The sequence below is a fragment of the Dipodomys ordii genome, unplaced genomic scaffold (assembly GCF_000151885.1).
Source record: "Dipodomys ordii isolate 6190 unplaced genomic scaffold, Dord_2.0 Scaffold23, whole genome shotgun sequence".
In the NCBI taxonomy this organism is placed as follows: domain Eukaryota; kingdom Metazoa; phylum Chordata; class Mammalia; order Rodentia; family Heteromyidae; genus Dipodomys; species Dipodomys ordii.
This window is the reverse complement of record NW_012267239.1, coordinates 9358082-9373116: the sequence shown is the minus strand read 5'-3', so window position 1 is coordinate 9373116 and position 15035 is coordinate 9358082. Positions and strand designations below refer to the sequence as shown.

The window sequence follows — 15035 nt, the reverse complement described above, 5'->3', positions numbered from 1 at the left end:
CCCCTGGTCCATGAACTAGCTCCCCAAGGATACTAGGAGTGTGACATCACATGGTCTCGTGCACCACAAACCTGAAACGCCTGGTCCATTCCCAGCTCTTGCCTAGTTTATTTACAAGGTACTTTTTTTTTCCTTAATGGAAGAAAAAAATGAACCAAGCCATAAACTTTTCTCTCAATAAAGCTTCATTCTGAAATGTTTTTCTTCAAGCAACAAGGTGGTGGATTCCTGTACTCCCCACAAGTTGTACAATGCTGATACTGCCTCCACATAAAGCATCAATTGAGAAAAACAAAGACTAAGATGGTACATTTCTTTTAAAATAATTTAAAATATATTACATTTCCTAAGGCAGATTTTCGTCTGAGGTGTTTGATCAGGGAACTACAGGCCACTGGATGGAGAACAGGACTTTGAGAGCTGTTTCGGGGTGGATGAACTTGGCTGATGAGGTCAAGCAGCAAAGATGTCGTACACATGGGGATGGGCTGGAGAGGTGACCGACACAGCACTTGTCACAGCAAAGACGTCCTCACAAGTGGTCCCTTAAGTATCTGAATTTTTGGATGCCAGTGGGAAAAACGCAGTTGTACCTTAACATCTGTTGAGAAATACAAATAAATACGATGCTCACAAGTGGCCAGCAGCTGACAACTCAGTAGCTGTTTCAACAGTCATGCAGTTTAGAAACATCCTTCTACAATCTGACATACAAATTTGTCATCTGCACGTGCACACCACTGCTTTAAAAAACAAAAAACAAGCCAGTAATAGTGTCAACATCGGTCAGGACAGGCCTCTGGTCTCTGTAACTCAGTTAACATCTTAGACCAAACAGCTCCATGGGAAGCTGGTCCTGCTGGCTAGAGGCCCTTCACCACCGCAGGAGCTTAAAACCATGCTAACCATGTGACAGGTGCTCTGCCATCACAGGCAGCTACCACCTCCAGCCAAGGGGGTATGGCCCTCGAGGAGAGGCTCTGGGGATCTGCTTGCTTTTATTACCAAAACACCAAGAACTGCACTTTAAACAAAATGACTAGAAGGACTGACATCTGCCATTCACGAGTGGACTGTGTCACTGCAGGAATGGCGCCTCCACCAGACCTGTGCGTGCCCTGGAGAGAGGCTTGCTAGTCCTCTGGGATCTGGCCTACTACATGCCATTCACAATCCCAAAGAAGTTCCATTCCAATCAGACCCGATGTTTGGCCTGTTAGGCCAGCGGATTCGTTGCCAAGAAGGTGGATTTGTGGCTCAGAAAGTCCTGTATGTGAGGAACTCCTTCATCTTCTTGGGGATCGGCAGTGCCAAGACTTGGTAAGTGGTCAGGAAGCTCCGCAGGGCTTTCCGGCATAAGTGCTTCAGTGAGGACAAGACTCTAGGAGCAGTCCAGAACTGGACATGGCCATCTCGCGTCCTGAAACAACAAGGACCTGCATCACAGCGGTGTTTCACGACAGTGGGTGTGTATTTGTGACCGGACCCGAGAGAGAGGACCCTCTGCCATGTGGGCAAGGGAACCTGATAAGGTTATGAAAAGTCAAGATGTCCCTATCTGTGGTGCTTCTTCCTCAGAAGGTTTGAGGTAAGATGCTTACCAGAGCCCAGGAGTCCAAGTAGCCTGGGCACACTGCAAGGCTCCATGTCAAAAAAAAAAAAAAAAAGCTACACTCAACACCTTAGAAACCAAGTGCCATCTTAAAGGTTAGCAGCACGTGACACTGACCAAATACTCTGAATTAAATGTAGCATTGGTGTGCCCTTTCCAGGGTTTGTTATAGGTAAGAAAATTCTACATGTTTTCTTCCCTTAAAAACTGCATGGTACAGGCAGCAGAGGCTGACAGATACATACCCTGTGGCAATAACTCCACCATGTGGAAAAAACGTGCAGCAAAGCCCATTGGTCATGGGGGCAAATGCAATCGGAGCTTTCAGCTCGAGAGCCCAGATCCTGAGGAGCCTGGAAAGGAGGGGGGTGGCAGTTAGCTGACAGGTTATGAAGGGGACTGCTGGCAAGCATTAGCTGTGCGCCCTCCTAGAGTGCGCTCACCTGTCATCTGCCACCGTGGCAAGGTACAAGCCTTCAGGAGAGAAGCACACGGATCTCAGGGAGCTCATGTGGACGTCGCTGTCGTCCATGGCAGGGTCCAGCTGGGTGTGGCTGTAGAAGAGGAACAGGACAGTTCCTAGAACAATGTCCACCCCCACGCTGCTGTGACCCGTGCCCCTCTGGAAACTGGGCTAGAGGCGTCCTAGCACCTTCCCGTGCTCCCTTCCTGTGCAAAGCAGCTCAGCCCTCACCTCAGTGCCACAGTAAAAATGTAGCTTTTTTAGGCTGAGACACATAATTACAGAGCTACCTATTATTTGCTTTGGAAGGCCAACAGGGACAGGAGAGAGACAGACTGTGAGAACATGGAAGTTCATACTAGAATGGAGCTTACATCAGGAGCATTCTGAGCGTGATACTACAGCTATTTGCAATGGAAACTGTCACCATGAGGTTTCACAGGGCCAAGTTCAAAGACATACAGACAGCTCGCTGAGAACAAAGCACAGAATGATGTGGGACTGTGTGCTCCGGCCCGCTGTCTCCAACCCTGACACCCAGACCAGAGGGCTGGGTCTCAGCCCAGGCAGGCCCATTGTCACCACCTCAACACCCAGAGGTCTCAGCCTGAGCAGGCTTCTGTCCTTACTGCAGGGACCTCAGCCTCTCGCCAGTGTAGGGGTCCCACATAATGACGTTGGTATCGTAAGAGGCCGTGACCAGCAAGGCTGAGTCGGGGGAGAAGTCACAGGAGACCACGCTGCTCTGGTGGCCCTCTAGCTTCCGGATTAATGTGTAAGACCGCATGCTCCACAGAAAGACCTGTGGAGAGTAATGGGGGCTGGTGAGGGGGCTGGAATGGCAGGAAGGGGCCCCCACACTGCCCCTACGGGTCCCACAGCCAGACAAAGGTCAGTTTTCAGCTCCAGACGGCCCTCCCAGAACCCATCACACAGGTTCCCAAAAAGCAGCAGTGCAGGGTTCTTAAGTCACTTCACATATTGCATTCTGGATAAGCCAGGCTGATCTCAGGTCTGGGGCTGAGAACCCCAGGTGCTTCTCAGCCGTTTGGCTTGGAGCAGCACCTAAGCCAAGGGCTATCCACATACGGCGGAAGCAAGCGCTGGGCCACCCCCCACCAAGCTGCGGCACTCTGCTCAGACATCTGACACCCACCCCACCTTGCTTGCAGACCCACCACCCAGCTGACCAAGCTCACCACTAGCAAGCTTCCTGGAGCCATTGTAGTTAGTGGGCTTTGTTTTGCTATGAAAACTCTCAGTTCACACACTTCTCTCAAAGACCTACACTGCCAGCAGTTCAAGCAAAGGCAAATGCTGAATGAAACTAACTCTTCTCAACTGTTTGTTCTTGAGTTTCAAATACATTTTTTAATAAACAGGATTTCAGGACAAAGTTCAACCATTAACTGCACATGCCATGATTTGAATTGGAAATTGTAATCAAAGAGATTCAAATTAGATAGTCTGAAGGAAATGTGGATCCAGATGTGGGCTGCAACTTTTAAAATCTCAAGACCACCAAAGGGAAGAGAAAATTGATAAAGCACCCCACCCCTTTGCCAGGCACTGATGGCTCACACATAATCCTAGCTACTCAGAGGCTGAGATCCGAGGATCATGATTTAAAGGTATCCTGGGCCGGAAAGTCCATGAGACACTTAGTCTCCATTAACCAGCAAAATCTGGAAGTGGAGCTCTGGCTCAAGTAGTGTCTATGTCGTAAATTCAAGCTCCAGTACCAGCACACACAAAAAAGCCCCAAACATTTTCCCCATTTTGTAAAGGGAAAAACAGGCCCCCCCCCCCAGTGATGGTGGCCATCTACTCTCTCAGTTCAAGCTAAGTGTCAATTATGATGGTGTTCTACTGAGGGCAGGATGCATTCACATACATTCAGATCCCCCTACACACTCAGGTGCACACACACCTTAGACACCTCAGAACTCCTGTGTCTCTGCAAACCAACACAACAGAGGGAGCAGTGCCTGGTGCAGAGCTTACCGACTTCTCTCCAGCCGCAGAGCACAGCATGCTGCAGTCCGGGGAAATGGAGCAGCAGTAAACCCACTGCAAGTGGCCCGACAGCACCTGAATCTGCTTCCCTGCCAGAGACAAGCAGATGGTAAGCCACCCAGACAGCACGGCAGCAAAGGCCCAGCACTAGCACTCCAGTGCTTTTGCAGCTAGGCTGAGAAAGAAATATGACAAGACTGGTCATTTAAATACTTGTTAACCAAAATAAAAATAAATAAAACACCTGAGTGCAGGGAAATCATTACCTATGGCTTCACTAAGACCTGCAACGGGGCTCAAGCAATTTTCCTGTTCTGAGGGCACAGATCTTCACTTCTCCTTCCCTTCCTCACCTCTGTCGCAGGTCCATGGACCCTGCTAAAGCAGGACCATCCGTGTGAAATCACTAAGAGACAGGAGCTCTGGGTCACATGACTTGCTTCCAGGGCTAGTCCACTGCCTACTCGGTGAATAAGTCGGGTGACACATGTCATCAGTCCATGCCTAGCTTCTGTCCACCCATTGAGGGATGGGCGAATTAATGGGGTAAATCCAGCCTATTAATGCAGATGGAATTAGAAACACAGGGTACTGTTTAATTGTTTCTAAAAAAAAGCAATACACACAACAAAATGTGAATAGAATTCCATTGTGAACCAACAATCCCGAAAACCCATGAAGGTGAGCTTATGTGTGCTTAGGATCCCAACAGGACTGTGAAGTTCCAGCCAGATGGATTAAGTCCACAAGACTTCATCTCAACAGAAGAAGCTGGCCATGGTGGCACACGCCCATCATCCCAGCTACAATGAAAACCCTAAAACAGGTGGATTGCAGTCGAGGTACATGCTCATACAACAAGTGAGACCCTAATTCAAAAATAACCAGTGTCAAAAGGCAATGGAGACGTGACTCAAGTAGGAAAGTACCTACCTAACAAGCTTAAGTTCAAACCCCAGTAACACAACGAAGGAAAGTATAACTCTACTCCATTCTACCAACTCTCTCACTCTCATCTAGTCCTCTTTGCCCAGCAGCAAATGATTTCTTTCCAAAGCCACTCTCCAGGGATCTTCCTGAGGTGGGAAGCTGATTGTAGATTACTAGGAAAGCATTAAGAATGGCACCGCCAGTGCTGGGCATATAGCTCAGTGTGGGAGAACATGCATAACTGGAGTGAGGTTCCAAGTTCCACCTCTGGTACTGCACAGAAACACAAAAGCAAAGCAAAAGCAGCACCTTTGAGAAGCCTGCCCTGTCAGCAGGCCCATCTGGGATAGTGTGACTACAAGTCCAGCCACAGGCAGAAATGACTGGAGCTCCTACGACATGCTCTCCGAGGAGGCTGCTCTAGGAGCCTCCACTGCTTTATCAGACGATGCTGACTGGAGGCTCCCGTGTTACCAGGCACATGTCTAGGAGAGCAGCATGGAAAGTCCTGTGGTAGGGGGAGCAAGACCACCCCAGCTCAGGTGAGGACCTCAGCCTCTTACAGAGCTGTGGCTTCATCATCATCTCCTCCATTCAGCCCAACCCCTCAGCTATGGGGGAGCTGCACAGGGAGGAATCCCTCTTCTTCATGTCACCAGTTAAGGATCAACCACAGATGCCAGGAGTTCCTTCCTACCACTCCTGAATATAGAATTCTTACTCAAGGCAGAGTTCCAGAAAAGCCTGAGAGTTACTCTAGGCCTAGATCCTGCTTTGGAGAGAGGCCTCTTGGTTCTTTCAAAAAGTATCCAGAGGGAGGACTCTGGATCAGTGGTGTGCAGCTGAGAAAATTTACCCCCTAGAGAACATTGTACAATGTCTAGATATTTCATCACAAACTTACAGGGAGCAAATGCTTCTCAGAAGACACTAGGGATGCCGCCCAATGTCTTGGAACACACAGGCGGTGCAAACACCAACCTGGCCAAGAAAGAGAGCTCTATCACAGATGTCAAGAGTGACATCCCCCAGAGGGGTGAAAATTATTTATATATATACACGTATGTATACACACATATATGTTTTTGTGTGTTTTGTTTTTGTTTTGTCAGTCTTGAGGCTTGAACTCTGGGCCTGAATGCTGTCCTTCAGCTCAAGGCTAGCACTCTACCACTTGAGCCACTGCTCCACTTCTGGTTTTCTGAGTGGTTTATTGGAGATAAGAGTTTCACGGCCCGGTGGGTGGCTCACGCCTGTAATCCTAGCTACTCCGGAGCGCGGGTGAGACTCCTATATCCAATAAGCCACTAGAAAACTGGAAGTGGTGCTGTAGCTCAAGTGGTAGAGAGCTCTCCTTGAGCTGAAGAGCCGAGGGACAGCGCCCAGACCCAGAGTTCAAGCCCCATGACCAACACACACACAAAAAAAGAGTCTCACTGACTTTCCTGCCTGGGCTGGCTTTTAACCATGATCCTCAGATCTCAGCCTCCTGAGTCACTAGGATTACAAATGTAAGTCATCGGCACCTGGCTACACATATATGTATATACACACATCTCTTACATGTTTCCTTACATTCTTTATACACATACATACACACATACAAACACACACACACATAATCTTACATGTTTCCTTACATACAGGCGTTCAGTGCCTAAGCATCCTGGCAGCCCTCCAGATTCTTCACATGAATCTAACTGACCAGAAGTCAAGAGAGTTCTTAAAACTGCATCTGGCAAGTGCCAGTGACTCATACCTTGTAATCCTAGCTACAAGGAGGCTGAGATTAGAGGATCAAGGTTTGAAAGCCAGCGCAGGCAGGAAAGTCCATGAGACTCCACCTCCAACTAAACAGCAAAAAGCTAGGCTGAAGGAATGACTCACTTGCTAAAGTGGAAGCTCTGAGGTCAAGTTCCAGTAACACCACCAAAAAGGAAGAAAGAAAAGCTCACACATACATAATACCCAAGCTGGGTGCCAGTGGCTCAGGCCTATAATCTTAACTAGTCAGAAGACTGAGACCTGAGGATCATGGTGTGAAGCCAACCTGGGCAGAAAAATCTACAGGACTCATCTCCAGTCTACCAACACAAAGTCAGAAGTGGTGCTGGGCTGAAATGGCAGAGTGCCATTCTTGAGTGCAAGTCAAGCCAGGGCATGAGGCCCTGAGTTTGAACCCCAGTACAGGCACATAAAAATGAAAAATTTGGTCTGTATTGGATACACATACATTTCCCCCCTCCTCATTCTGTAAATAACATAGTGTCATACCTATTTCTACAGCATTTACATGAAGGGAGTGCAAGACATGAAGAGATGGTATACAGCGCAGGGAGGATGCGCATTGGTTCTATGTAGGTGCCGCGCCGTCTTATGTTACAGTCAAGAACTTGCAGAATCTGCCATCCATGCAGTCCTAGAACCTACTGGCTTAGGGACCACTGCACAGTGCATCTGTGTAACTTAAATCTTTCTGATTCAGTGCACCTTTGGGGCAGAAGGTGGCTATAAAAATATCTAAAAAGACTAATTCATGGGTGATAAGGCGAAGGTAGAGAAACACCATTCTGGAGAAAGGTGACATGAACAAAGAGGCAGCTACAGGCAGTTGACACTTCCATACCGTGTTTATTTAGGTCCCAGATTCGAAGAGTCTTATCTCGTGATGCAGAGACCAAAATCAAGCTGCCACTGGGTGTGAAGCTCAGATCTCTCACGACATCTTGGTGGCCAGAAAGATTCAAAAGCAGGAGCCCTGGAAAGGGAGCAGAAGCCCTAGGTTAGGAGAAGTGGATCCAGGCTGCTGGCCAACCAGGGGTCACTGGCTGCTGTGGAGCCTGACGAGAACAGGGCAGACAGTCCAGGTGTGTCCAGCCACACGTGTGCCAGGGGAGGACCTACCTGTCTGCACCTCCCAGATCTTGATTTGTCCATCGTTGAGTCCCGTGGCAAGGATCAGGCAAGAGACATCTGGTGCTTGGGAATGGTGGCGTGCCCAGAGCTTTCTGCTGGGTGCAGAAGGCCAGGGGCTGAAGGCCAACCCCCATACAATCTGCCCACAGTCCAGTGTCTTCTCCTTCGGGCTGCCTCGTCCTTTTGTGTCATTTTTGCTGCTTCGGCTTTTGGCTTCAAACCCTTTGGGGATGCTGGACAAAGCAGAGGTTTCTTTGTGAGTCTAAAACTGCTAACCTGCCGGCCAACTTGTCATTCTAAAGCCCTAGAAACAACTCTGGGGGTTCGGTGGCTCCTGCTGTGACTTTTTTATTTCACTTTAGGATTCATTTCCTGGCCTTGACCGAGCCCTGCAATGGGGTGGCCTGCCTAGGGGATAAAGACCACAGGCTCCAGGGAGCCACACACTTGCTCAGAAGGTTCTCTAGGGGGCTGGTGTGTGGAGAGAAAGCACGCTCACACTACAGGTTTGGAACCAGGGCGGACAGAATTAGATCCTAATATACCCTGGTGCTCCTGCCTGACCAGCCCCAGCTTCAGCTCAGAATCCACCATGAGCTGAAAAATAATAAACCTGTCTCGTCATTGCCCAATGGATGATGAGGCTTCATCAGTGCAGGTGGGACAGGGACCCACTGGCAGGATGGTCAGCAGACACAAAGAACCACACAAGTGGTGTGTAGGCATTAGAGGCTCAGATCAAGGAGGCTAAGGCCCACTGGCCCAGAAGACAGAGGCACAGCAGGACTCAGCCTGAAGACACAAAGTTTCCAGCCTGCATACTCTGCATCAAATAGTAAACCCCACTTTTCCAGACTTCCCCAAAACTCTGGTGCATCTGCAGAAGAGCATGAGGATAAAATGTCAGGTGTGAGCACAACCTCCAATCTGGTTCCTGAGAACCCTTCACAGCTGCGTGTGCATTCAGACCTCCTGATTCACCAGTCCTGAAAAGGTCGATGTAAACCATGCTGCAGTGGAACTTGAAGAATTTTCACCTAAGCTCATCTCCTTGACAGCAGGAAGTGAGGCACAGACAGAGCCGATTAGTCCACACCCAAGGTGTTATGCCTGACAAAACCATACCACACTAAGTGCTCATACAGGCATACAAGTAAAGTGGTCAAGCATGCTAATTATCATCTCCCTCCACTCTTCTGGGGAGGCCAGTAAACATTATCATTGTGCCATGTTCACAGTGGATCTCCACAACACATCCCACCTAGAGGCAACTTCTCAGCCACAAACAACACACAGAGCCCAACTCACCTTCAGTCTTAAACCCACACCCCCTCCTCCCTGTCCTGGTCCCCCATCCACAGCCCTAAAGCATCCGTAGTCACTGCTAGCTACCGGTTCTCCTCATAGAAGATGGAGAGGTCCTCATCTTTCTGTCCCTAACCTACTTCCCTTGGCATACTGAGCTCCAGGTTTGCTGTCCCTGAGGGAAATGAGAGCCAGGCAAGGCTCAAGTAATGAAGCACTCGCCTAGCCGAGGGCAAGGTTCAGCTCTCAGAACCCAACACCATTATTACCACGAACATCCCACCACTAATCTGTATATGCATGTCTTTAAAAAAATAAGGGATAGTATTGTACACAGGTCCATTTATAGCCTGCTGTTCACACATCCTAGTGTACATCCCTCCAGATGTGACTCCCCTAATCAAACTTTTCGTTTAACATACCAATAACACGTTTCTCTCAGCAATGACAGCCAAGAGGGCTAATATCCAAACATCTTTTTCCATTTCCCTTAGTTAATATTGTAAAGATACAGCTACCTCAACTGATGTATTTATTTGAGAATAAGAGTGACCAGCAAACAACAGATGTTTCCTTCTTTAAAAGAAAAAATTCTCAGACTATAAACTGCCGTCAGAACAAGTCTAGATGTGAAAGAGCATTCCTCATGTTTAGAGCAGAGATATTGATAAGCCAGCACCTTGGCATCACTGCTAATAAGCAGAAAGAAATGGCGGGTCACAACCCTTTCATCCAACCATGATCTGGGAATGACAAGCCCCACCAGGAAGTTACCCCCAAGCAGCCGCATCAAGTCACCTCTATAGCTACAAAAAGACATCAGCAGATCCCAAACAAGACCTCAGCAGATTCCAAAGATTCTTAGGAGCTGGGTGCCAGGAAATGGAGAGCAAAGACCACTGCATACTTCCTCCACCCAGCCCTGTGCACCACCATCGCAGCTAGCTGTGTCAGCATCGCCAAGGCTATAGAGTCGACCTGAATCTACAAAATCCTTCTATCCAGGCTGGGAAGGTGGCTCAGTGGTAGAGTGCTTGCCTTGCATGCATGAGGCCCTGGGTTCAATTCCTCAGCACCACATAAGCAAAAAGAAAAAAGCCGGAAGTGGCACTGTGGCTCAAGTGGTAGAGCGCTAGCCTTGAGCTGAAGAGCTGAGGGACAGCGCCCAGGCCCAGAGTTCAAGCCCCACAACCGGACCCAAAAACAAACAAAAAAATCCTTCTATCCAATTGTGCTTTATAAAGAAATACCTAAAGGCAAACCAAACCAGATTCTCAAGAACTGGGGCTGCGTCTGCCTCTAGCTCAGTGTCAGCGTATGAGGATCGGCAATCCATGCTGGCCACGTTACATGGGGACAACGTGAAGGTACAGATGCTAGCTCCCCAGGGAGCTCACAGCAGACACTGGACCTGTCATCTCAAATGAAGAAAAGCCTGAGCACCAGACACCAAACTAGGTCAACAACAGAACAAAGACTCAACTTTAAAGGGCAAAAGAGCTGCACAGAAAGATTTGGGTTTTTGGAGGAAAGTATCCACTGAACCAACACACAAAAAGGTGCTCAAAACCACACATTTTCCCAGGAGGAAACTGTCAACCAGACCCAGAGATTGCACTTCACCTGTGCCAGGTCACCTCTGCAGAATGGCAGCAGGCTCTGGCACGTGCTGCCCAGCATGTGGGGAACCAGGAGGGCATGGCGGTGCTGGCAGGAAGGTCAGGGATGCCGCCACCACTGGGGCAAATCCCACCTGGATTAGACCCAAACGGCCACCAGAGAAAAACACCCATGTCCACACCATGCAGAACTGTGTGGCAGTAACTGGAACTATCACGTGGATGAGCTGCAAGATGCAACATACTGTACAATTCTATCCGTGCAAATGTTCCAGAAAGCATCAGGGAGGGTAGGGAGTGCTGGCTAAGGGATCAGGAGTAACAACATTGTAGATCTGATTAGTAATAGATGCATACCCCTTTTAAAAAGCCTTTGCATCGCACTCTAAATGGGCTAGTGGAACAGGGTGTCAACTGTACCCCAATAAACGTGGGACTACCACAATCTTGGTCTGACATTCCCATATACCCATGAATGCAGTCAATGGCTTTCATCCTTTTGCTCTCTCATCTGTCTTTGGGCCACACCATCACCTTCTCCCCAAATAAGATCAGGGGTCATCTAGGAAGAGTACTCACAACTGCTCCTCCAACGGCCAGGGGATGAGCTTGACAATGCAGTGTCCTTGAGACCAGGCAAACCAGGCGCCGTCAGGGGAGAAGGCCACGCTCCAGGTCTCACAGCTCGACTTCCAATCAAATTGGTGGGGGCGCCCGGGCTTGAGTTCCGCCAGCAGCAGCGGTTCCTCTGGGGTAGGAGACAGCATGCTTCACAAACACACCCCTGTTCTCAGACCACCGGGCGGGGAAGCTGCTGTAGCCCCAGGGCTGAGCGATCGAGGCCGGATTTCCCTTTCCCAGAGGGAGTGGTCATTTAAATGACCTAGGTATTAACTGCAGTCACTGGCTGGCCACATTCCTATAACATTACTCAGTCCCAGCCTCCCCAGGGCCAGTGACCCAGAGTCAGAGTGACCTTTGGACGGGTGGGCCTCACGTTCCAATAAAAACCTGCGTAGGAAGAAAAAGTGGGAAGGCAGAAAAAGTGGGAAGGCCAAGAGCTAGGCCTACCGGCCAAGAGCCAGGCCTACCGGCCAAGACTCAAAGCCAAGGACAGATTCCCTAGACTAGACCTACAAATTAGCTTAGCTGGATCAGATACTTTAGACAGCTGACAGAAAGGCCACAAAAAGCAGCACACAGGTAAACAGGTACCTGCAACTCAAAGCCCTCCCCAAACCCAAGTCAGCGCTCTGAGCAGGCTGTCTACTGCCTTGTCCATATCCTCGGCAAGCAACTGATTCCTATCCCTGCCCCTAGAAGAGGCCTTACCAAAGTGGAACACACCTCTGGGCTATGGTAGGGTAGGAGGACCACAGGGTCTCAAGGCAGCCCTAGCAAGAGGCTGGGAGTAAGGCTTTAATGGTAAAGTACCTGCCTAGCAAGAACAAAACCCTGAGTTCAAATACACGCATACGCATACGCACGCGCACGCGCACACACACACACACAGCCAAAAACCTGTCAGATCACATCATTCCTTCCAAACACATTCCAAGGCTGCAGTGTACCTTTGCACCTGAGACAGCCCTGAACCCCTGCTCACTTTCCAAGGAGAATCTGACCTTCATTTGCAATTGAGAAGCACTCTCCATCAGCAACCTCACACCACTTAAGCTGAAAGGCAACCCCACTCTGCATTTCGGGCACTGGGGCCCGAACAAGCCTTGAAACACTTTCCTCCCAGCCTCTGACTGACTCCATCTTTGTTCTTCCCGGGGCCCAGCAAGCGTCCTGTGGAAGCAGCAATGATGGCTGCCCCACCAAGCCAACCACAGCTCCGACTGCATCGCTCTATGCTACAGAAGACTGCTGGCTGACAAGGCCTGCAGGTGAATGGTCTTCAGAATGCAGTTCTGCCCACTATGGCTGACAAGAATATCAAAGCTGGCTTCCTTCCTGAATAAGGTCCCTTGCCCCTGGAGTCCACAAGTGTTCCGAGTATTGACAGTGTTACTTTGCTCACTAGAGAGACATTAATTTTAAACAAGATGCACCTTCACAAGTCTCATACCTGGACATCAGTGAAATCAAGGGGAATCCTAAACCCATGACTTTGTAGGTTTTCTGGGTGATAAAATTGTAACACAACTCATGGGAGTGAAGGAAATGGAGGATTAGATGCATATGAGGGCTAGATGTATAAAATATAAGGATTTTCTACGGTGCTTTATAGGAAAAGTACATGGATGCATCTTGTTTCTATAAAATAAAGGAGTCTAGACTTTTAATGCATCATAGCAAGCCTTTTAAAAGACAATATTCAATCCTTGTTGTTCTTTGTGGCAACCCAGATTTTAACATACTGGATCTAAATTGCTATTTGTATAGGCCAGATAATTCCCCTGGAGACTGGCATGTCCACAATCTCATTAGTATGAACACACTTCCTTGATGGGCGGGTTCACATGTAAACAGTCACTGTATGTTTTAAATCTTAAAAACAAGTGCCTCCCTGTGGTGCAGAAAGCTGGCCACATTTTCTCCTTCCTCATTATTTTTGATATATTTCTAGGGTGCTGTCAACTCTAATCTGCTAATGCTGTCTTCAGGTTGCATGGAGGTTCTCAGTAGCAGGGATTTTATGCCAAGACTGGCAACAAGTGGAGATGTGTGGACTGGATAAAGGTGCAGGGCTGCTGGGAGCAACCATTACCACAGACCTGTCTGGCCCCAAATGTCAACAGCACTAAGGCTGAGAAAGCTGACGTCATAAAATGTTAATGACATCGATAGACCTGCAGGACACCTTCAGATGAGCTGCGGAAAGTTTTCTTTATTCCATCCTAGGATGAGAATTGCTTCACTTCCTCCACCATGCAGACAGCACCCATCTTTTGGACACTATGGGGTTCTGTACAATACAAAATGGGCATCCAATGATTTCTCTGCCTCCCAAACGAAATTCAATACCAAGTGCATTCAAGTCTCCAAGACTTGTCAGAGCTGTTCTGTGTCCATCACTAGGGCTACTATTTCTTGAGTGTTGGTTTTTTTGTTCAAGGCCAACACTATTACTTCTAGCTAGTTATTTGGAGGTAAGAGTCTCAGACATCCCTTTCTAGGCTGACTTCAAACCGCTATCCTCGGATCTTGGCCTCCTAGTGTAGTTTACCTGGCCCACTGGGCAGCCTTCCAAGTGCCCTCCTCCTAGCTTCCACATTCCATTCTCCTCACTTCCAAGTGCTCAGTCTCAGAATGAAACCCAACTCCTCCTGTACCTGTCCCCAACCTGTTTCCCAGCTGGGCTTGTACTGTTCCTCTCTAGACCCTATTAAAAGGTCTCCGGGCTATCTACCTCTTGACTAAGCTCAATAAACTCAGTTCTGACCTCAGAGACTTTTATTCCAGTGATTCCCTTAAAGAAAATGCCTCCCTCTTGGCTTAAATGGCAATGCCTCCCAAGCCTTTCGGACACTCCCCACCTCCCCCGACACCTGCCGCCCTCCTCCCAGCTCCTTCACATAACTCCTACTGAGTGTCAAGTATCTCCCCAACCATGGGAGCAGTGATGCCAGGGGACCAGCAAGGGTTTTGAGTCGGAAAGTGAAGCCTTTAACCTATGACAGTGCTTCCAAAATGCCAGTATTCCCCATAAAATTCGGCTCAAACCAGTCCTACCCAGAATCCATACTCTATTTCTAATACTTAAAACTCTCAGCTATTTAAAGTTTAGGAAACTAGAAGCTGAAAAACAAAAAACAAAAAACTCTGACTCGACCCTTGGGCGTCTGGACTCAAACTAAATATGACTACTGGAGCCAGTTGCTGGTGGCTCACACCTGTAATCCTAGCTACTCAGGAGGCTGAGATCTGAGGGTCAGGGTTCAAAGCCAGTCTGGGCAAGAAAGTCTGTGAGATTCTTTTACCACCAGAAAACTACAAGTGGCATTATGGCTCAAGTGGGAGGGTGCTGGCCTAAAGCTGACGAGCTCAGGGAGAACGCCCAGGCCCAAAGTTCAAGCCCCACAACTGACCAAAAAAAACCATATAAATGACTACTGGAATAGAGAGCCGTAATCAGTGCAACTCCAACCAGGGCTATACCTACATAACAGAGCTGAGGGGACCCAGCTCCATGCCCAGACAGTACCTGTACTGGCCACAGATGCTT

General features: G+C 48.7%; 1 protein-coding gene across 1 annotated transcript; it reads right to left on the bottom strand.

Annotated features, from left to right (window-relative positions):
- Positions 1 to 299: 299 nt before the first annotated feature.
- On the bottom strand, positions 300 to 12727 carry Wsb2 (WD repeat and SOCS box containing 2). The gene is made up of 8 exons (XM_013014380.1): positions 11441 to 12727; positions 7926 to 8170; positions 7648 to 7779; positions 4080 to 4180; positions 2705 to 2877; positions 2056 to 2166; positions 1858 to 1965; positions 300 to 1420 (listed from the first exon to the last, which is right to left on the bottom strand). Exons 1-8 carry the CDS (start codon positions 11626 to 11628, stop codon positions 1258 to 1260), a joined length of 1221 nt encoding a protein of 406 aa, XP_012869834.1. The 5' UTR covers positions 11629 to 12727; the 3' UTR covers positions 300 to 1257.
- Between the last annotated feature and the right edge of the window lie 2308 nt (positions 12728 to 15035).

Coding starts and splice junctions, on each gene's coding strand:
- Wsb2 (XM_013014380.1), bottom strand. CDS start 11,628: ATGCTGTCTCCTACCCCAGAGGAACCGCTGCTGCTGGCGGAACTCAAG. Junction 8,171..11,440: donor TGGCCGTTGGAGGAGCAGTT/GTGAGTACTCTT, acceptor TGCTTTGTCCAG/CATCCCCAAAGGGTTTGAAG. Junction 2,878..4,079: donor CTGCGGCTGGAGAGAAGTCG/GTAAGCTCTGCA, acceptor TACTCTCCACAG/GTCTTTCTGTGGAGCATGCG.